Here is a 23,801-nt window from a genome sequence, read left to right as displayed (position 1 = left end):
ATCTGGGACCAGTGTTATATTAATAATGATAACTCACTGTCTTGGGCACAAGCCTTTTGCTACTGCTATGCTACATGTCTAACATGTATCATTCCATTGAATGCTCAACATACTAAAAAAAAAAAAGTCTGTTAGGATTATATCCATTTCAGGACTGAGAAAGCAAAAATGTTCAGATGTTTGTAACTTGTCAGAGGTCACATCATGATTTATATGTGTGTACTCAGCAGGGCTCTGGGTGGGAAAGGGAGTTAGGGTGTTTGCACACAGCCTTTTATTTACTTTAGAGTAATGGAGCAGTTTCAGCACTAAGAATGTTATATGAGAATGGTATTTTAAAACACACACCTTAAAATGTTTGAGAAAAATGATTTTGGGGGAGATATTGTGGAATAAACCCAGGGCCCCCTAACCTCTGAGACACATCCCCAACCTTTTTATATTTTATTTTGAGACAGAGTCTCACTAAGTTGCTTAGGACCTGGTTAAGTTGATGAGGCAGGCTTTGAACTTGTGATCCTCCTGACTCAGCCTCCTGAGCCCCTGGGATTTATAAGTGGGTGCCAATGTGTCCAAAAGAAAAATTAGTTTTGAAAAATGGAAAGTTAATGCTGCCTTGTTCTCTCCCTATCAAATGCCCTGGGCACTCACCTCCTTCCCTTCTGTCTCGTGGCTGGCGCTGTTTTGGGGATGTGAATGGGCTCCTTCAGGGCTCCTTTCAGGTGGATGGTCCTTTCCTGTATTACTTCGCGGATGTGCTTTATCCAGTCCTGCTTGTTCTCGATACTGGAAGCCTGAGTAAGGTGTCAGAATTGCTCAGAATCAAGCAGGCTCTTGTCACAACCTGCACCAACCACACCATGACTTCCCTTGAGTTTCCCATTTTTCAAAAGAACTTCTCAGCAGAAAATAATCACATCCTATGTTTAATTTGCCACCAAATAAATGACTTAAACTGTGTCTATTTCATAGCACATATATTATTCAAGATCTCTCACTATTCTAATAATCTATCATCCTCCAGTCCCCGTACCTTTCAGGCAGCCATGGAGAAATATGAAAAAACAACCACCCCAAACCAAAATAATCACTGAGGCCATTTAAGAGACATTATGTGTTGGTTAGGGGCCAGCAAACAGTTAGCAGGGAAATGACCAAACCCCACAATCCCGATGCTTCATCTGCTGGGATCCTGGGATGCTGCTGCTGGCAGGTGCCAGGCAGGTGCCTCAGGTGGAGTATCCCACTGACTCCCACAGGGACTCCACAGAGAGCCTCTATCATCCTCCTTATCAGTGAGGAATTCAAACAAGGATACATTCAGAAATGTGCTTCAGGCCACAGTCACCAACTGCAAATAACTTCAATCCCACTACAACTCTGGGGAAATGTTCTCTGGAAATGGCACGGGTACATGCTCAGTAAGCATCTGCTGAACAAATGCATGTGGCATCATTTTTTCCACTTTTTCTTTATTTACTCTGCCTTAAAAGAGGTTTTTGTTTGTTTATTTTCTTTTCTTTTCTACATGTTCTAAACCTTAGTAACAGTTTTCTAATTTTCTTGTGGCAAACACCCACCTCCTAGGATTTAAGTATAATTCCTTGTAAATGATTAAATGATTGTCAGTGGGATCATAGATGAGATCATGAAGGGAGAGGCACCCAACATTTCTCCCTGAGAACCTTGTTTTTGAAAACAGAAAACCAAAGCTATGTTGAGAAAGAAATTAAAATTAATAACCCTCTTTGTAATATAAAATGTGTAAAGTGGAGGATATGTTTTTAAAGTCACTGAGAGTAGAAACTGGGAAATAAATGAAGAAAACAACTTTGAAAAGTACAGATCAGGAATTTAAATGCCTGATACTAACATTTGGAGATTAAACAAAGAGAAGTATATGAAAAAGAGCATTTGGCAGAGTTTGGAAACAACTGAAAAAAATATTAATATGGTTTAGTATGAAAAAAATTCTTATGCAAATCAATCATTATATTTATAGGAATTGGGCTGGGATGTAGCTCAGTGGCAAAGCATCTGCCTTGCATTAGCAAAGCCCTAGGTTTGACCCCCAGTTCCAAAAAAGATTAAAAAAAAATTACAGCAATAAATACATGGTGCCACTCTTTCAGAAACAGTTAAAGTAACTCAACTAAAATACCAAGTAAAAGGCAGCACTTGGCTGAGAAGAGAATAATTTGTTTCATACTCAGAGTAATTTCAAACTGTTTTTAAGTTGATGATTTAGAAATAAAATTCTCCTTAGCAGACTAAACAACTGAAAAAAGACCAAAGTTTTGTTTTACAACTACTAGGCCATCACCATTGCAGTCATTACCACCATTATCCTCCCCATCACTACTTCCAGCACCATCACACCTCTATCTATACCACATTTACACTCTCACCAGCTCCACCATCTACATTAGCACCACACTGTACACCAGCACCACACGGTACACCAGCACCACACCATCATCTATGTTAGCGTCACTACATCAGAATCTACACCTTCACCATTACCACCCACAGCTGTCCTACCACCATATACAGCACCAGGTATACCACTGTCTATACCTTTACTGCCATTTACACTGTCAACAATCGCTAAATGTTGCTACTAGCACTACCAACTAGCATCATCACTGACACCTTCATCACCACCAATACCATTGTTTAAACCAACATTTCTACAATCTACATATCAGTATCAAAATCTACACCAACACTTCTATCTACACCACCATCATACCACATCCTCCACCACCACTGCCAACACCACAAAGCAATCTCTGAAATTAAAGAACACGTTACTTTCTTCAGTCCCTCCTTGAAAGCTGGAAAAAGTTAAATACTCAAAATTCCCTGGAAACTTTTCATATAGTAGAGACTGCAGTAAGTCTTATTCTTCAATTGTATCATGAGCATTTAAAATAAGTTCTAAGTGAAAATAGTCCATATCTAGCACCATTTCTTAAAAACACACTTTGGGCACTTGCCACTTCAGCTCATGTACCTAGTTCATGCAAATCAAAAATTTTAATATCTTGAGTATACTTTAACAATTTTACACCTTAGAAAAATTCAGTTATCTAAAATTTAGCTATCAGTGTAAAGTGTACTCTATAGAAGAACACACTGGGCTGGTAATCATATATTCACTGAAAAATAATCCATTATTAACATCTAAATAAAGACCTGAGCAACATAATGGCTTCCACAGTCAGTAGTTATTAAAGGGCAGACTCAAAAAAGAGCAATGGACAGATGAACAACTCAGGGTTGCTGGAAATACCAGAGAGATTTAAAAGGTATGCAAGAGACACAATAACTCACATGCAAGTTCATGCACCAGTTCCCATTACACTTTGGCTCATCTCCAATATTCTACAAATCATTAGCTATGTCTTCCTCAAAATATTCTGAAGTCACTTATGGTTTTTCCAGACAGTTAAGAAAGACCATTCTATCTGTATTTCCTCAAATACAGAAGGGTGGTGGGGTGGTGGTGGTGGTGGTGGTGGTGGTGGTGGTGGTGGTGGTGGTTGTGGCGGCGGCGTACGTAAGAGATTCTCTGCTGTTCCTAGGTTAGTAAAACTAAAGGAGAGTTCAAATCAAATATGCAAAGATATTCTCCTCTCCCCAAAGCTATATATCCAAAAGTACCCTTTGTAGATTTGAATTTTAAATAGTATAAAATCCCATTACTTATAACTAATCTGCTTTTCATTCTGCCCCCAAACTAGAAAGCTAAAGAGGATCCTGTGAAGACTCTTGGCCCATTTGGTTTCAACTTCCTGTCAAAGGGTCTCACAGACTTTTTTCCCTCTGGAAACTCCAGAGTATGCAATGAGAGTTACTGGTGTGTATCTCATTCCTCCCACACGTCAAATTCTCGCATCTCTTAAAGAATTAAATAATTAATTAATAATACTATTAATTTTTTTTTTTGGCGGGGGTGGTCCTGGGGATACTTGGATCTAATCCAGGGATCATCTACCACTCAGCTACATCCACAACCCTCTTTATTTTTTATTTTAAGCCAGGGTCTCACCAAGTTGTTTAAGGCCTAAGTTGCTGGGGCTGGCCTTGAACTTTCAATCTTCCTGTTTCACCTTCCTGAGTTGTTGGGGTTACAGGTGTGTGGCACCATGCCCAGCAGAAACAATTATTTCTTTATAAGACTAAATTAATAGGTTTTGAAAAGATTTTCCTCCATTTATTCTTTCACGAGGTTAGCAAAATTTAGCTCAAGTTATTTCATCATCAGAATTCCAAATTGCATTTATTCTACTATTCTTTTTATGGTAGTCACCAATCCCAACAGATACAATGATATGGAAACCTATCTGCTTTAACAAGAATAGCACACAGCCACACAAAGCCACAAGAAACTCCTCACACAGCATGCCCCAGCTTTAGATAAACATACCTTAAGGACAATTTTGTTATCTGAAGTTGGCGTCCTCCCTACCCACAGTGCAAATTTGCAAGGATCCCCTTCAACATGTTCTGTGACGCCCAACTCTGAGGTCTGCATTAAAAAAAAATGATATAATTAGAGGACAGTAAAATTCTGGTAGAATGTAGAACAGGGACAAAACAGTTTGGTCACTTGTGGACATGCTAGATTACAACACCTAATTTCTCTGCTTTAGACCTCCTTTTAGTTAAAATGAGGAAATTTTGTTTTAGGCCACAGGTGATTGGTTTCTTTTTTCACCTTCTCTGAATATTTCCACTAGAGATACCAATGCAGGTCATTAAGCAGAATATCCAGAGGAAGGAAGCCAAAAGATGTGAAAATTTTTCTGTCCAGAAAATCAAGAGATGACCATATTCAATCTTATAAACAACAAATGCATTTTTCATAATCCTAAAAGGGCTGCCACCATGAATTTTCACTATTAGTAACATATCTTCACAGAAGGCAATGATGTTTGAACAATTATTTTCCAATTTATTTATACATGGAATTCACTTTTTAGTATTCTACCAGTAATTTAAACAGCAAAGAAACAAAATCATTCTCTGTGATATATGCTGAACATGGAACATGCAGATGAAGGTCATTATCTTTAGTCCCTCTCCCACAATCAAGCTCATCCCTAATGCATTCTCCCAGCAAAGGAAGTGATTCATAATGGAACTACAAAGGTGGCCTCTAAGGGAATCTTAAAACTTTTAAAAGATAAATTAAGTGAAGATGTGCAAGCTTCCAAAGCAGACTAGCTAGGTCTCTAGGGGCAAATTAATGTAAGCTAGTGAAATTACTAGCCAGCAACACTGCATTTTTTTGTTTCTAGTCAGAATGTGACCTAAAATGATGTAAGGCAAGCTCTGATCCAAAAGATAATCTCAAGCAGGATGTCAGCCAAGAAACTGGTTTGCAAACCATTAGTATGAACTTGCAAACTCTAGGTTATTATTAAGATGACTTTTATACTTGGGGGTATTTATTATTTTAGGAGTTTAATACACAAATATCAAAATGTATAATATATAAGCTATCCAAATTCCAAATATCTACTAACATTATACACACACACAGACACTCTCACACACACACACACACACACACACACACACACGTGTGTTCCTTTATGGCAGATATATATATGTCTGCCATAAAGGAACTCAAGCAAAGGTGGTGATTTCTCCTTAGTCTTATCCAACCATACCCAACCCTGCCCTGGACTCTGCCCAGCAATTCTATGTTGTCAGCCCTCTGAGAGAAGGCCCACTAAGGAAACTGGATGTGTGGGGACCTGAGGACTTCCTTGGCTAAAAAACTATTCTGTAGACATGTACTTTCATAGAGGCTGGCTGGGTTGGCTATTGTAATGAAATGGTACCAGGTAAGTTTCTCTCCCCAGAAGGACACTGACAGGTTAGATAAGAGTTGAAATGCATCACTGAGTCTGCCAACTGCTTAAGGGGCTGTCTCTGTATAGGTGGGTTGTGGAGTTTTCAAACTTATCTTTAAATTTTTTCTAATGATGACACCTTGCTTTATAAAGGGTCATACATTTATTTGTACATTTACTTTTTATAAATTTATATTTAAAAAGAACTTCATCATTAACAATCTATACTGAACCACCCAGTAAGGCTGCTTGAATATATAACCATATTTATGAATAAAAAGATAATTGTCATGATATGAGAGGTTAGTTAATGAATACAAGAGAAAAACAGTTTAAATTCATTTGTAAAATATTTTCTTTTTCCTCAAGTTAGATGCTATAGGACTTAGGAAGAGCAGGTTTCCTGTGTATGAAATTCCAGTATGCCCCCTAGTGGACTCAGGGGTGTCAGAGAATTTCACTGAAGATGAAAACATTATCACAATTCAGATTCATTTTTGAATAGTTTGGGAAGTTAAGTTGAAGGAAACAAATCTTAATTTTTCTCCACCCACAAAAGGTTGCAATTATGTTACCTGTACAATTATAATTCTGAATGTCTATACTTACAAATAATTTGCTTTTGTAAAGGTACTTGCTTCTCCCACTGGAATCTTTTACTTCTTTACTAAATACTAAGGACATTTCAAAAAGAAAGAGATGCCGCTCTCGACCCTTTCGAATTAAGGTTTTTGGGTCCCACACTTGGAAGGACTCTTGCAAGATGAGCTCTCCCTGAGACTCAATGTTTTCATCAAACCCTACAACAAGAAAAATGTAGGCAAATCAATTTAAACGAAAAAGGAAAAATGATGTACAAGAAAGTAATATTGCTATTTCAACACTTATAAGATACCCATCAATTAAATCTCAGATTAGAATTTCCCATCTGACTCTCTGACTCTAGTCTCTGCACCACTGCTCTATCCTATAAAGGGCTTTTCTTTGTAAATACCACTTTGCATATATTTTCCTTTGTTCCAAACTACAACAATAAACCTCAGTGATTCCTCATAGCTTTCTTCTTTCAGTTCTGTCCCCTTGGGTTGGCACTCACATCACCTGAACTCTGGTTTAACTTGCTCTGCTCCTCACCCCTCATTCACAACATTTCTTCTCTACCCAGAATGGCTTCTCCATTGCTCACATTGCTTCAGTCTGTGTTTCCTCAGGCTGAACATCCTTCCCAGATACTCTGCTCCAGATCTAGTCTTGCCTTTCCTCAAGGCACTAACTAGTCCTCCCTCTTGAAGACATCCCCAGTCACCATCCTGTGTGAGCCTGGAACACTCTGCATGTGAGCCAGCCTTGCCCTGGCTAGACACTGATGTTTGTTACTGTTCTTCTCATTGTAGAAGTGGCCACCAGAGCTTAACCAAGCAGTATCTGGGACACAAATTGCTCATTACCATCCATTTCCACTGTCGTCTTCTCCCTAGCAGAAATTCCCTCTAGAGCCACTGCAAATAGGCACTTCATTTCCCAGTCTGCAGTTACGAGCAGCCAGGAGTCCCCATTCTGGGGAAGTGAGAAGGGTAATATGTACAACTGGTAGTCTCTGCCTATCTAGGTTCCCTACCCATCCTCCATCCCCACTTTCTCCTAGATGGAATGTTAATGTAGTCCTGAAAACTTACTGTACCTAATCAAGCAGAACAATATCAAGGATGGAGAAAAATGAGCTGGAAAACAGCCTAAGTCCTTGATGACATCACAAACAGCTGCCCAACAAGACCCACATTTTATGCCAGAGAAAGAAAAATGACCCTGCTTGGCCTCTGAGTTTTGGGACTTTATTACATACAGTAGCACCAATGACCTAACTAATTTATTGCTCAATGATACTAATGAAATGACACAGGCTAGCAAAAGCATATGGGGTAGGACTATATCTTACAAATAATTTCATGTAACTGGAGCCACGCACTGCAACACAGAAACAGCTTAATAAAACAGAAGCATTCATGGAAATTATAGGTGCTGTAATGATTTTTAAATGTAATTACCTAGTTTCTCTTTACCATATTACATACCAAATTCAAATGCATCAGCAGGTGTCTGGTACCCACTATATTCAGGGCTGTAGCAATGGATATAGAGATGGGGAAATAATAGCTCTTTCAAGGTTATACAATCTCGGGGCTCAAATCATTCACCCATTACCCATCCCTGCACTGGCAGAAAGCCTGAGGTAAATGACCCAACTGCTGCTGGAGTTCAAAGTGTAGAGCAGCTGTTTCCCAGGCTCAGGACAAGGAAATGCACTTACAACCAGTATTGGCAGGTCATAAGGATGCACATGTGTTGAGTCCCATTACCTTCCAGCATGCTGAGGTGCATGGCATCGTTGGCTCGCTTTGGCACACTAAGCATCACCTCAAGGCCGTCTTTAATTTCTCCCTTTCCTTCCTCACAGCACGTGAGCAGCTCCTGTACAAGACCAATACCATGAATTCAAGAAGGCAACCATAATGCTCTGTGAACAAGATCTTGGCAGAAATGTAGCAATTTATGAGAACTGATGGTTTTCAAGATAAAAACAGAGCTTGATCAATTTGGCACATAATTTCACCTAAAATGAATTACTGCCTCATTCAATGGACAGTAGGATTTTTCCTGCCCAAATCAGGACATGAGAGTAAACTACATATTGTCATCATTCAAAATGAAACTAATATACTGTCAATAATCTCAAAAATGTAGAAATACATAATGCATCATTGGCTACTGGTTACACTTGACAGACATACCAGATTCCACTGTTATGCTGACTACATCACCCTGACATGATTCTGAACTCCCGTGCCACTGAGACAATGCCCAACCAGTCAGCCAGAACGCTGCAGCAAGAACAGGAATGTGCATAAACACCTAATGACAAATGTCTTTCCTCTGTCTGCAGAATGTTTAAGAGAACTCTAATGAATGAACTACACCTCCCTGAGAGATCTTTGTGCGTAACTATATTTCAGGGATACTCAGAGGAACATCATCATTGAATGAGTGACAGCAGAACATTAGATCACATACTGGTGGGTTGAGTTATTTCTTACTGGGGTATTAGTGACTACAAACCAGTCAGTAACAATAGTCTTTCACTTCCTGGTAATCCACAGAAGAGGGATAGGATATTATAGTAAATTATGGCCTCACTCTTGGTGGTTAAGAGTAACTCAATTACCTGAAAAACACCTTTACTCATGACCAGATGGTATCTTTCTATGATTCCGAGCAACTTGGCAAAAGCTACTTTACAAATGCAATATACCAAGACTACTGCTTTGGCAGAAAACCTTTTCTGGGAGATTGAGGAAGCTTTTAACAGTTCCTGGAAGAACTTCTGGGCACAATGAAGTAAAGTTTACAAACTGAAGCACTAGCTTAGTGGAACCAAAGATTAAAAACAAAATCCTTAAATCTTGAGGATGCCAAGGGGTAAAGAGAAAGTAAAGAGAAAGTAAAGAGAAAATGTGACTATCAACAAATTAGCCTCCTAACTTCTTCATGTTCATACCAACATCATTTCTACAGTGATGGCCATAAAATCACCTAACACAACTTGAATATTATAGTACACTCAAAAAAGGAACTGGTGATGTAGTTCAGTAGTGTGTTTGCTTAGCAGAAACACAAAAACAAATCAAACACAGCTACAGAAAAAGTTTCCCATTAGAAAAGTCCCATAATAGTATCATTTGCATAAAAGAACACAATTAGTTTTTGTCGTTTCTAAATGTTTCTTACTAAAAAAAAAAAAAAAAGGTAAGAGCTTTTAGGCATTCATAATTCCATCTTCTGGATTTCTTTCGTATCTAGCAAAATTACACTGTAATGTAGGAGGATCATAAAATATTGTTATGGGGGGGGTTAATAGGTCTCATTCTAATGCTTAATAAGATTTAACAGACAAAGAAAGAATATGGTAAATGTCACCAAAAATTAGTTGTAAGTTAAGAAAATTTATTCTTGATGACACAATACACATTTTATTATAACTCTTATTATGAATTCTAACTTTTCTTTACTTTTGTATTGTTGAAACTAATTATTATTCAATTTTTCCAAATGTGATTTTAGTTATAATCATTTATAACAACAACAACAACAAAAAGCAGGGGACAACTTAACTCCAACTCCTGTGATTTGCACAAATATGTTCCACAAGATGTGTGTGATAAATGACTAACAGTAACAGAGAGGGAGCTACATGAAGTAGGGGGATTCAGTGGAAAAGCTGGGTTCAAAGCCAAGACAAATTATATGTATCAGTGATGATTCTGGGCAACTTCCTGGTCCTGCCCAGCCAGTCTCCACACCTGAAAACCAGCATTGTTGTAGGTTAGTATGTGCAAAGTAGCACTGTGCCTGGCCCACAGCCAGCATGCTGAAACTGGGAACTGAGGGTCAAGAACTAACAGCTTCTCATTCACATCTCATTTTATGTTAGAAACAAAGGCTATTCAGTACAGTTCAGGTGCACAATCAAAGAAGACGCTCTTATGTGACTGTTACAATGAGCAATCAGATGTCAATGAATAAAATATATCAACTTGCAAAATGTTATTTTTAAAAATTCAGGGTAACATACAAAGAAAAGATGGCAAAACACTAAATCATAATTCATGAATTTTGCAGCCTAAATATTCTTCATGCATACTTTTAAAATGCTCTTTAATAACAATTAATTAATTAATTAATTAATTAAGTGGTGCTGAGGATTGAACCCAGTGCCTTACGCTTTCGAGGCAAGTGCTCTACCCCTAAGCAACATCCCCAGCCCTCTTTATACATACTTTCAAAAGGAGCTGATATTTTGTTATTCGCTGAACTGGTTTAATAAGGTAAGAAGAGATGGAATTGGCTAATCCATGCCGCTGCTGTATCTCCTGTATTTAAAGAAACAAAACAAAATCTTATCATAGGATTATACTATTAAAACATGGTTATAACACTACACTTGTTTTCTAGATACCTGACAAGTATTTAATCCTATTGAAATAGGATTTTCTTAAAAGTATATTCAAATATTATCAAAAACTTCTTTGCTTCTAAAATTTTACTTTGGATAGGAGGACAGAGAATTGGGTAAAAGTGAAGATCTACATTATTAGTCTATGGCAAATCTAACACCAGGATTCCCACTTTACTTTGTAATTATGTCATTTCCACGCACAAAGCTGCTAGTTGTTTAGATTCCTCACCAAATGAGGAGTCTGTCCATTTTATTTAGCACTCTATGCTGAATACCAATGACAGAGCTCAGAGGTAGAGTAGCACCTGGTGGATGTTCAGTAATTCTTACTGATAGAAGAGTACCTGAAGGTCAACAGATGTCCTAGAGAATGAAGGCAGTTATCCCAGAAAGCTTCTTTAAAAAATAAAACAACTCAATGCAGAATACTGAAGGCATGCAACTTGTGAAACCTGTCAGCTGGCCAAGTATGATTTCCTTTATAATTAAAGATGTATTTTAGGATACAAAGGCTCTTAAATGGCTTTGATTCCAGACATTAAATGTACCACATACTATTATTGCTTGGGCCTTAAATATTTCTAAGTCTGCACGTTTCTGGTTGCTGGTCTTCATCTAATGGCAAGAGCATGGAGTTGTGTGAAATATTTAAAAAAAAAAAAAAAGGTGGCATTAGGCTGGGAGCTTCCTATTACAGAGGCACTGATGGGTACTTACTGCTCCATGGGAATGACAACCCAAACAGGGTCAGGTACAGGTAGGTTTCAGCTCAAAGACAGAGGCTTTAGTTTACTCCGTTTCCCAGACTTTCATATAAAAGCAGATAATTACACTTGCCCATGTACAAGTGTGATGCCAAAAAATAAGTATGATATCCTTACAGCCTTGTGTACCAAAGCACACATACTATCCAAAAGTACCCTCTTGTCGATTGAAACATACGTGGCACTTGTCTGACTAGGCTCTGAAAACCCAAGCACTTTCTGTATAGTATATCATAAGACTCCATCATCCCCTTTGTACAAACAACAGCTCTGCAATCTTTTTCAAAAAACAGATGATCTGTATATACCTTTACTCAATGAGAACATAATTAATGAAACTTATAATTGATTCTAGTTGTTATGATGCTAAAATTTTACTGCAGAGCACTTTTGGAAATTCATATCATGTTAAGATTAAAATAGAACAAATAAATGATTAAAAGCTTAATTAAAAAATTCAAGATTAAAAACAAATTTTGGTAATATTTGAACAACAGACTTTTTTTTTTCCAATATCTTTATTTGTTTTTTATATGGTGCTGAGGATCAAACCCAGTGCCTCACACGTGCAAGGTGAGTGCTCTACCACTGAGCTACAGCCCCAGCTCATGAACAACAGACTTTTAAGAATTATTTTTGCTTTACAGAGAGGAAAAAAAACCCTTACTTTAGCAGTTCATACTCTCTATGCATAATATTATATGTAAAAAATTCATGGTTGCACATAAAGAATAATGTATGAATTTCTGACATATAAAAGGCTTCAAGTACTTGAGTAGGATCTTTTAAAATCAGAATAAGAGTATCCTAACATAAACAGGATCAAAAGGAAAATATTATACCAGCAGTTAGTTGAAATTATGAGTAATGTTGCATTTTATGTATACTAAATATAATCTAGAATTTTTCACAGCTTCTTTAGTAATCTTTTACTTACATCAAAGTAGGACCCTGCATGTTCCAATATAAGCTGAGTAGAATCAGGCTTATTTTTGCAATAGGTGACATACATCTGAAACTTGTCTGCCTATAGAATAAAATTAGAGTATGTCATTCAAACTTCAACAAATAACAGTATGATAACCTTTTATATAGGAAAGAAGTTTTGTGGATAAAAGAAATTTAAGCTTCAAATAAAATAAACTATTAAAATAAGAGCTACATCCTGTTGATCATACACGTTTCAGAAACTTCCCCAACTCTGGCAAGTTAGGGCCAGGCACCTTTTCTCTCTCAGTCCACATTGGTTTGAGAAAACCTCCACTGCAGGCTTACAGCCAAGGACCTATAGGATCACTGTGTGTCTGCCTCTCCTCCAGAACAGGCACTCAACTATGAATCCACAGGGTCAAGCAGAGGCCTGGCACACTAACCGTTCTCTTTCATACCATCACTATAGCCAATAAAAAATCCATTCTATAGTAATAAGTAGTTGAAGAATGTAAATCTATGAGGTAAATTCCATATGTATAGAAATGAGCAGAAGATGGTGATTTTCTCTGTATTTACAGATATGAGCAGAAGATGGAGACACTAGAAAGAAATAAATAGTATCCCTTTCAACTTTCTTCAGTGTCATCATATAATCTGAGAGGACAAGCAGATGAGGCTACTTTACCCAGGTAACAAAGCAATGTCCAACATCCTCTGGCAGTTGTTCATATTTTTCCAGCTCCTTTAGGAAGATGCTGCAAAGAATTAAAATATCAAAGTATCATGAAGGTGGTATAAAACATTTTGCTAGCAAGAAATGCAAATACTGGTGCCACCTAAATTTTTAAAATTAGTAAAATTTATAGCTATTTTAATTGATTTTATTTTTTAAAATACACGACAGTGGAATGTATTACAATTCTTATTACACATATAGAGCACAATCTTTCATAGCTTTGAAATTTATAGCTCTTAACCAGAGTAAGTTATTATGACTTTTAAACACCTAATAGTTTAGTTTTTGAATACCTTTTAAAAGAAATCTTAGCCTAGAATTTAATAGCTAAGGTCATGATGCAGGGATACAAATGTTCAATTAGAAGAATCCTTTTAACATGTGCATACTTTCTGGTGAGGTGTGGGGAGTAGAGGTGAGCAGGCCCATCAGTTTTGGCCTAGCATCATGTTACCATTGGCTACTGGTCTTGGAAAAAGTCCACCTAAAGGAGTGTTTCTTGCAGCTTTTTTTTTTTTTGTAAATATTGAAAATAAATTCTTATGAACTTTGAGATTTTTTCTTTTAAGTCTGTGTAAAATGTCCTTGGTATTTTGATGGGTAGAAACTGAATCTGTAAATTACTCTGGGCTGTATGGACATTTTAACAATATTAATTCTCCTACTCCATGAACATAGGATACGTTTTCATTTATCAGTCTCATTTTTTTATTTCTTTAATTAATGGTTTGCAGTTTTCACTATGGAGAGCTTTCAGCTATTTAGTTAAATTGACTCCTATATATTTGTGTTTTGTAGCTATTGTAAATTAGGACTCAATCCTATAGAAGCAGTAAATCCTGTTATTTATGACAACATGCAAGGACTTAAGAGGACATCCTGTTAAATGAAATGAATTAAACACTGCATAAACTCATACTAAGTGGAATCTAAAAAAAACTCATCTTATAGAAGTTGAGAGTAGAATGGTGGTTACCAGAGGCTAAGGAATGCAGGTGGGAAGGAGAGATTGGTCAACAAGATACAATGTTATTATTTGATAGGAAGAAGTAGTTTTGGTGTTCTATGGAATGGCATGATAAATAGAATTAACAATAATGCATTACATATCTCAAAATAGTTAGATGAAAGGAATTTGAATATATTCACTACAAAGAAAGATAAAATTTTAAGATGATAGATACGATAAATACTGAGTTGATCTCACAATGTACATCATAAATATGTACAAATGCTGCATCAGTCAAAAAATTTTAAAAAACTTAAAAATAAATGAATAAAATCATGTGCCTTCTGTGACCAATGTAAGGTGTGATTTATTTTAGTTAGACCACACTGATCCTTCCTCAGTAATAAAATATGAAGCATCATCAGCCTGAACCCCCCAGGGGAGTTTTTTTCCTTTACTTCCAAGAAGTCTCTTGAGAGAAGTTAGAGTTCCTACACAAACATTTTCAGTTGTCCTAATCACATTTTTGTAGGAAATAGGAAGAATTAGAAGCTGTATCTGTATTAAAAGAGTCCCTAAAATGTTAATCTTTTTGGAGAAAAACTAATAGACTTCATTCAAATCTCAACAAAACCACTGAAAACTGCTTAGTTCAATTAAAAACTTTAATTTCTTGAGATGAAACTTCAGTAGAGTATCTAGAGTTCAGGAGTGTACCCATTCCCCAAAGACAAAGCTACTCACTTATTATGAAACTCATAGATTTCCTGCATGTTTCCAAAGATAATGAGCTCTTTGTTTACAATGCCAGGCGGGATCTCCTCCACTCCACTAGTCATTTCCCATAGGTAGGTCTAGCAGGAAGGAAACAGAGGAATTAGACAAAAATCCACACAAATTTTCAGAAACAGCTATTCATGTTTCCTATAAATAAAACTCAGAGTTAATGTATAAATGAAACTATACCTGAAGAATAAAACCTTTCATAAGGCTTTCATAAAGTCTTTTATGAAAGTCTTTCAATTGCTATTAACATTTTGAAAAGACTTCCTATACTGCTCAGCTCTAAAACTTATTCCCAGCTTCAAATTTTGGAATTAATCTATTCCCTAAGGTACATAAAATATTCAGGATACCACTGTGTATCAGTTGCCATAATTAGTAGGCACATTTCTCTGAAGCTGCTGTAAAATTCTGTGCAAAGAGAATGTCAGCTAGGCCATCATGTGATAAGTGAATGAGAGGATTAACGCTGTGTCATCTCTGTAATGAGCGAAAAGCACGCCTAGAACTTCATAGAAGAGCAGAAACATGAACTAAAAAGCTGCAACTGTTCTAAGAACCACCAACAGGTAGAAATAGAACAGCAAGGTTACACTCATCTAAATAAACAAGCAAAAAAACTTACTTACATCCATACACTCCCGAAGGTCTCTTACATAAGCCTTTTCGGTTTGAATTAGCTCAGCCATTATGAACCTTAAACAGAGTTAAGACAGCGAATATTTCAGTCCACATTCAGGATGCAGGCTTACTTTACCATTTACTTTTACAAAGATCTTGAAGGATCTAAAAGTATTAAGTCCAAAGTAATGGGTTTTGGAGAAGCAATTCAAGAACAGATAGAACAAGAGTATCCAGCCACTAATTCAAAGGGAAAATAAGGATTTTTTAAAACATTTTATTGAGGTACCTACACAGGCCAGGAATTCTCAACTTGGCACTACTGGCATCTGGACTCTATGTTATAGGCTGGAGGACCCACAGAGATGCCAGCTGCACTCCTCCCTCTGTCCTCTCTGTGCAATACTAGAATCTCTCCTCACTGGCTTAATGTCTGGGGTGGGAGGGGGGTCATCAGGAATGAGAACCACTGAGAAGAGCTCCTTTTGTCCTTATTCATATATAGTACAGTCTACTAACTGGCAACTTTCAAACACCTACCTTTGTGTTATTAGTGTCCACTCATTAATGACAGGCACAGGGACAAAGGCAACATGATACTGTGTCCGAACCAGGTGACAAGTGGACTGCGGGCACTCCACAGTCTGTGTTGCAATAACTAAGCACACTTGAGCAATGAGGAGTCTCAAGAGCTATTGACTACAAACCACACAGAGAATCCTGCTTGTGCAAAAGACATTTCCTTCACTTTTTCAGTGAATCATGGTAGATCCTTAAAGAATGGCTTACTCTTTCCTGCGGGCAGACTTCCGTTTTTCTTCATTGAGTTCATGAGCAGCATCTCGAAGCTTCACCTCTGACCCAGGAATACTGGCTGGGATGATATCAAGCTGAAGACTTTTACTCTGTGAATGAGAGTCAATGAAGCCAGTTAATTAAATTAGCAAAGAGGACACTGGGAAGAAGACTATGAGTTGTTCTATTTGTACAAAACCATTCACCGATTTGTTGGAATCTGAAGAAATCCCCAGAGCTTTCTCCAAAGAGGTCCTGTATTTCTCCATCCGCAGAGAGAAATCTCTGTACCTCTTATCCACTGCAGTGACACATTTTTTTATTTCTGCCGCATGGGCATGCCCTTTTTCACAAAAGCCATCAGCCAGCTGTATCAATAGCTTCACTCTCTCTTTGGTTTGCTGCAAAAAACAACACGGAAGTATTGTGAAGCAAATGAATCCAACTGCCAGAAGCCCCAAACACAGTGACAGTCTGGACCTGCCTATACTTGAGGCTCACAAGAGAAAACAGCTGGTGGCAAAAGCTTAGAGGCAAGCCCAGAGCCATCCAACCTATCTCCTGAGTGAATGGCATTTTTATGACCTCAAAGAAAGAACCCTAGACCGTTAACAATGTCTTCATGTAGTAGATACTCAGTAAAATCTGTAGAATGAATGAATGAATGTTCACTCAGGATGTTCTATTTACAATTATCCTACTCTTTTTTTTGAACACTGTTCATATTTGTTACAAAGCGGCTGTGCAAAGACAATTCCTTGCTTTACACGATTATTCTCCAAATAACTTTCTGGTTTTCCTAAAAGAAGTAAATTATTCTCCAAATGACTTTCTGGTTTTCCTAAAAGAAGTAAATGTGCACTGTGGAGGTCCCCAACCCCCAGTAGGTGCACAGCACCTCCACAGTGCACATTTACTTCTTTTCTAATGCTTAGGAGATAAGAAGGAAAATTCACTAGTCAGGTAATTATCTTCAAAGAGGTTATTTTAAATTTCGTTCCTGGTTGAGAACTCTCACACAAAGAAAGTTGTTTCATTTTATATGTACACAGAAAAGAATTTTGACTAAGCTATGTACAACTTTATTACTCTGCATAAAGTTAAGGAAAACCATAAAACAATAGTTGTATTGTTATAAGCAGCAACTTCACTCAGCTCTGATTGCTCCACACATTTTTCCTGCAACATCCACTTCATTGATGAGTACTACTGGGTTTCCTTTGAGATTCTCTGGCATTTTCAGATAAGTTACTGTTCTGCTGTGGAACCTGCTTTTCTCAGGTATGCTTTAACTGGAAAATCTTTACCATGAATATTTAGAAAACTAACTTTAAAAATCACCTAAGGAAGAAGGTCAGAATTCAAAACACAAATAAACTATCTTAGTTTGTAAAATGAACTCACTAGTCACCCAGTTAAGTCAGTTGTGAAAAGATACCGCCAACTCCACACCAGTACTGAGGCTGAGTGCTTGGTCTTACGTCACCTGCTCGAGGCCCATGCTCTCCTCTGGCCCTTCATACTGCTTCTGCCTAGAACACTTCCCCCAATATCTGCAGGGTTCATTCACCTCTGCTTGAATAAAGACGACTTTCCCAACACCTCCATTATGGACCACCACCTTAGAACCACAACTTGTCTTCCTGCTCGAGGAGCTGTCCACACATCACCTTCTTACACAGAGTGTAAATTTATTAATTTTTTAGGATTATTGTTTGTCTTTCTGGTTCTCTTGTTGTCACCTCTAAAGGCAGGGATGTCTGTCTGTTTTGCTTACTAATATCTCTCCCATTATCCAAAGGTCCCCTGTGGAAGGCACTGAAAACTCTGTGTATCTTTATCCTTAAGAGATTAAGAAAGCTATTTAGTGTTTTAAGTGCTGGGGACAGAGAAGTGAAAATAAAAGTAGCTTGCCTACATCAAAACAGAAAACAAAAAAAACACTAAGAAGCTAAAGGAAAATTTTTGCATATGCAGAACAACAACACAGAATATACCAGTAACACCAACAGACTGATATTAATTACATAAAACTATATAAAACAAAGCTTTTTTAAAAGCAAAGGCTGGTAGGCTAATAAGTATTTGTGTATAAACTTAACTTAAACAAACAAACAAACAAAAAATGGTCCTCAGGCCTAAAATATCTTCCCTCGTCCTTTTATAGAAGACTGCAACCCTCTTTTTCCCCATGCTTTATTATTTTTTGTTTCTGACTCAACATGCACATATAGATGTATTTTACTTTGCCATATTATTGCCTATTTCTCTAAATAGAATGTGCAGTCCATGAGCCCAGTACCAAGTAACTTCTGATACATAGTAAGGGCTCAATAAATAATTGAGAGAATGAATGGTGTGATCAAAACTAAGTAAAATGAATCTGTGAATCCACAAACCCTTTTTATCTTGGCATACTTTGATTTCAATTAAGATTTAAAAAATATAGTCAGAGGATTCAAATTTCCAAAGGTAAAAATGAAAAACTCTTCTCACCTGACCTTCCCCAGCCACCAGCCCCAATCATCAGTAACTCCAGAGATGTTTTATATAAATGTACATGTGCACATATGTGTACATGTACTTTTTTCCCTCACAGTTTTTACTTAAATGCTTACACACAATTAACACTGCTCTGCACCTAGTATTTTTCACTTAACAATTCTGGTGAGCACCCTGGCTTGTGTTAAGAGCTATGTCATATTTCACTGTACAGATGTTCCCTAAATTAATCCCTCTCCACTGATGGGGCTGCAAGTTGTTTACAACCTCTTCCTACCACTTCAATAATATAAGAAATAACCCTCTTCCTGTGATGTGACATGTCTGACACAAGCAGCTGAAACACATTACTGTGGCACTGGTGGACAGACAGCAAGTGTGTGTGAGCACTGAGAGACATTATCGCACAGTGCATAGAGGACACCCCAATTCACACCTTGTCCACACAGTATGTGATCCAGCTCACTGACCTTTGCCAACCCATTGGGTGAAAACAGAACTCAATGTAGCTTTGATTTACATTTTTCTTATTTGATGCAAAACTGATAAATCTCATATGTCTAAAAGCTATTTATAATTCCTTTCCTGTGATTACCTTTAATATCTTTTGCCCATTTTGTCTTTTTTTAAATTGATTTGTAAAAGTTCTTTTTTTCATATGTTTATCTCACTCAGAGTTTATTACCAAAGATTTATGAAGGACTTAAACTATCCCCATTTTAGAGGTGAGGAAACTGAGGTTCAGCAGTTAAAGCAATCTGCCCAGCAGGTAGTCTGTCTCAATCCTGAACCTCTACCACTTCAGTCTCCCAGACACACTCCCCACCAAGTGGAGACTCAGGAAAAGGTTCAGTTATTTCACCAGGTCTCACTGGCAATCAGAGCCCAGAGCCTTCCAGCACTGGGAGTGCTTTACTATTGGGATCAGCCTTCTGTGATGAAAGTGCTTTTGCTCGGATCTTCCCTGTTTGCTCTTTGTCCTTAGACTTTGCTTACATTTGTGGATTGCTCTTTGGAAATTTTAAAATATATTTGTATAGATGAATTTATCAATCTTTTCTTGTATGAGTTTTGCGTCACGTAGACAAATTTCCCCTATATGAGGATTTTTTTTCCTTTAAAAATTCTGTTATTTCTTCTAGTACTTTTATGCTTTCATTGCTGATACTTCAAACTTCTGGTATTTATCTTGGTATCAAGGTGAGAGATGAATTCAACTTAATTTCTTTCTGGAGGGCTACCCTACACCACTAAAAAATATTCCCATGTCGTCAAAGTAAAATATTACAAGGGTTTTCATCCTTCCTCTATTTGTCAAATCTAGAGATTTTTACAAAGGTAGATTTTTACTTACAAAGTATATAAATATTACAACCAAACAACTTCTTAAGTCCTCATACACAGACAGCTTTGTTCATCACATTCTTTGGTGGTCAGAAGCCTAGAAAGGGTGCACAGTCAACTGTTGCAGACACTTTGTAACCAGGCAAAGCATTTGGCATTGGGACACTGCTGATCAGGACCAAGGGACGTTGTGTAGGAAGAAGACAGCAGAGCTCTGAATGACTTCGAAAGACAGGGGGTTTCAAAGCTCACTGTGCACACAGATGGCACCGTGAACTGTGCAACATGCTCCTCTCTGGGCCTAGAGTCGTCATCACTGTTTGCAGGGAGGACAGAGATCAGCTTCCATAGGATCTGGAAGCAGGTGGTACACACATACTGGGAGAGATTACCACATTAAGAGTCAAGAAGGAATCTAGCCAAGTCTTAGTAGGACAGCGATGAGAAAATTTCGTTTGGTCTTATAGCTTTATGCCATTAGCACCAAAAATGTTTTAGTAGTAATTACTGTCACAACTGGCCTGGGAGACTATCCTGCCAAAGTTAAGAGCTCTCTGCAGAACAAAAGGAAATGTGGCTTCCTAGAAGACACCAAGACCATAAGCAAGAAGAGAGAAGATGCATTTCATCAAGAAAAATCAAATGACACCTCCCAGCACCAAAGCAAGGGCACTGAGATTCAGAGAAAGGCAGCAAGGAACCAATGGAAAAGCTGCTATGGAAAGACAAGCAGGAGTGTTTTTCCAAAATCTCCCAGTTCCTCCCGGCTTAACTAATTCAATATGCCCAACAAAAGAAACAGTTCTATGTATGTGAGAAACAGAAAAGTCAAATGTCACCTACAGTTTTTGACCTTCCTTATAAGATACAAGAATAAAAATATGCCTATTACTGCCTAAACTTCAATAACCACACCCTAAACTCAAGGAAAAGGGACATTTAGGAATAAAGAAAAAATTCCTTTACACAGGCTCCACTGGAGAAACACCGTTGCCAGAACACAGGATATCAGAATGCATGCTCCATTGTGTTCCATGTGTGTGGCCTCCGGAGTCCTCAGTGAGCAGGCCACCTCACTGTAATGGCCTCCAAAGTGCAGTAGAAGCACAAAGAGCAAATCCCAAATCTACCTCTGTGTGCTCCATCAGGCATTTTATTAATAATTTTATAATCAAAGCATAGTCAAAGAAGCAAATATAGATCTTATAGTACACAGAGAAACTATGATTTTTATATCTAAATGCTAACAAAACCAAGCAGCGTATAGCCCATGTGTGGTGTATCGAGAGGAAGGAAAAGCCACACTCCTCACCTGCAGACACTGTGGGTCAGCTCTCCTGAGATCTACGCTCTGTACACCTCTAGGAGCAGCCTCCCAGGCTTCTGCGAGTCCCACCTGCCACAATGCCCACAGCGCCCCCACCCAGTGCCAGGTCTTCTCACCACGCAGGAAGGGTGGTCTCTCTGCAGTCCTACTAGACTATGATCTTCCAGGACAGGAATCAGGGATTCCCAGAGCCCAGTACCCTCAGGATCTGAAGGGAAATAAACTTACAGTTTGGGGAACCAGGAGCAGAGCACAGCAAAGAATAGCAGGAGGAGCCAGAAATGGTTACAGAAAGCATAAAAATGCATAAATAAACATAATACAAAGTAGCAGTTGTCACTCTACATGATTTACAAATTCCTCTTGGGTAAATTTCCAAAGTCTGGTTAGGGTCACCCAAAATAGTGGTTCATGCTACTCATAGGAATACTTCTTTTTAATCAAAATATATTGTTTGGCTTGATTATTTATATTCCATTCTCAAATCTGAAATTATTGTCAGCTTATTCCAATAACTCAAAGTCCATCATCAAAATTAAAGGCAGTTCTGAAAATATTTCAAAGAATATACATTTAATAACTATGAAAAACAAAGAGAGAAATGCTACAGGTTGAGGTGGCAACCCTGAAGAGTCTCAAAACTATTCTGAGGCAGGGCTAGGGTTATAGCTCAGTGGTAGAACACTTGCCTGGTACATGGGAGGCATTGGGTTTGAGCCTCAGCACCACATAAAAAAATAAATAAAATAAAGGTATTATGTCCATCTGCAACTAAAACAACAACAACAAAACAAACAGACAAAAGAGGGAATTAGCTTGTGCAGACATTTGCGTTGGAGAAACAACTGATCAGTGGGTGGGTTCTTAGGTATTTTCTTAAAGATATAATTTCACTGAACCCTTTAATTCTATTTTGATTTAAAGCGACAAGGCCTCCAGTCTTATAAACCTGAAAATAACTTGCAAAAGAGACACTGATATAAACTCTGCCAACCACAAAACACAGACAACTTCTGGACAGAGGGTAAGTGATACTACTGTAACTCTTTCCACCAACTGAAGACAGGGAAAAATATCCACAGAGTACATAAAAGTCAAACTGGTACCATCAAAGAGTATTTCATGAAAATAGCCAGCACCTGGAAAATAACTGGCAAAGAATTCAAGAGAGAAAAAAGAAGGCATAACAGAAACAATGAAGACAAAAAGGAGGAGAGAGAAGGAAGCAATCCCAGAAATGAGTGGGGCAAAAGGACATGGATGAATAAAGAGGGTGATGAGGGGACCTCTGAGAGAGGAGCATGACAAGGAGCACAGGCATCTCCTGACTGTGTGTGACGACCCTGCTGGTACCTCTGCTCCCCCATTTCACAAGGCATTTCTAAATAATGCTGTTGAGAAACACCTCATTTCCCTGATGCATCTGTTCTTGTTTACTCTGGAAAGACCCAGGCAGGCTTCCAGGGTCCACAAAAGTCCACTCCCACTGAATTTACCTTCGCAGTTATCTGAAACTCCTCGTGTTCTTTCAGAAGCTCCTGGGTGTGTTGTATGCTGGACCCTGTTGAGGTATGTGTGGAAAGGTAGAACTCCCCGTTGTCATGAATCCATTCTAAAGCCTAGAGAGGGAAGAAATAGAAAAATGTTCATGAGCTAAATGTCCATTAGGAAAGTGCAAGTTTCTGAGCACCTCAAATACACAAACCAATGCTGGCACACATCAAGAAATCTTCCTTGCAGAGACTCATTTCTGAAATGAGTGTCCTAATTCCAAAGTTAAAAAAAAAAAAGGGCATTGGAGAAAGTGTAATTCACTTATGTAGCAAGACAGTAAAATATTCCAGAGTTTCTTATACAAACAGTACAATATAATAAATCATAGCCAAGACTCTTTGTCAAGAATATAGAGAAGGTGTAGGTAAAGGGTGGTCTGAAAGCCTCACAGTGCCAAATGTCCAGATGTTTATACACCTATATCTGTAGAATCCTACAGGGAGCTTTGATTACAAGAAGGAAAGGAAAGCAGGTGCATATTTCCTGCTATCCATATACACCTTTTGGCTTTTCTTCCTATTCCTATGTTTGCTGTACCCACTTCATTTGCTTTTTGCAGTTCTCCTGCAGAGGGTCCCTCTACATTGTGCATAACATGGTGACCAGGGAGATACT

At 37.9% G+C, this 23,801-nt stretch overlaps 1 protein-coding gene across 2 annotated transcripts in view; it reads right to left on the bottom strand.

Annotated features, from left to right (window-relative positions):
• Window positions 1-23,801, bottom strand: part of Trio (trio Rho guanine nucleotide exchange factor) — a 334,617-nt gene that overhangs the window by 91,712 nt on the left and 219,104 nt on the right. For both annotated transcript variants that reach the window (XM_026392392.2, XM_077800023.1), the window contains exons 21-32: window positions 23,129-23,251; window positions 16,666-16,860; window positions 16,454-16,569; window positions 15,673-15,739; window positions 15,005-15,114; window positions 13,261-13,330; window positions 12,580-12,669; window positions 10,700-10,792; window positions 8,225-8,336; window positions 6,477-6,667; window positions 4,433-4,534; window positions 652-794 (exon numbers count right to left, since the gene is read on the bottom strand). In XM_026392392.2, the coding sequence (XP_026248177.2) occupies window positions 652-794; window positions 4,433-4,534; window positions 6,477-6,667; window positions 8,225-8,336; window positions 10,700-10,792; window positions 12,580-12,669; window positions 13,261-13,330; window positions 15,005-15,114; window positions 15,673-15,739; window positions 16,454-16,569; window positions 16,666-16,860; window positions 23,129-23,251 (1,412 nt within the window). The remainder of the gene's footprint in view (window positions 1-651; window positions 795-4,432; window positions 4,535-6,476; window positions 6,668-8,224; window positions 8,337-10,699; window positions 10,793-12,579; window positions 12,670-13,260; window positions 13,331-15,004; window positions 15,115-15,672; window positions 15,740-16,453; window positions 16,570-16,665; window positions 16,861-23,128; window positions 23,252-23,801) is intronic.

The sequence above is a fragment of the Urocitellus parryii genome, chromosome 1 (genome assembly GCF_045843805.1).
Source record: "Urocitellus parryii isolate mUroPar1 chromosome 1, mUroPar1.hap1, whole genome shotgun sequence".
Classification (NCBI taxonomy): Eukaryota; Metazoa; Chordata; class Mammalia; order Rodentia; family Sciuridae; genus Urocitellus; species Urocitellus parryii.
The sequence above is the reverse complement of the archived record's forward strand: the minus strand, read 5'-3'. Positions and strand labels throughout refer to the sequence as shown.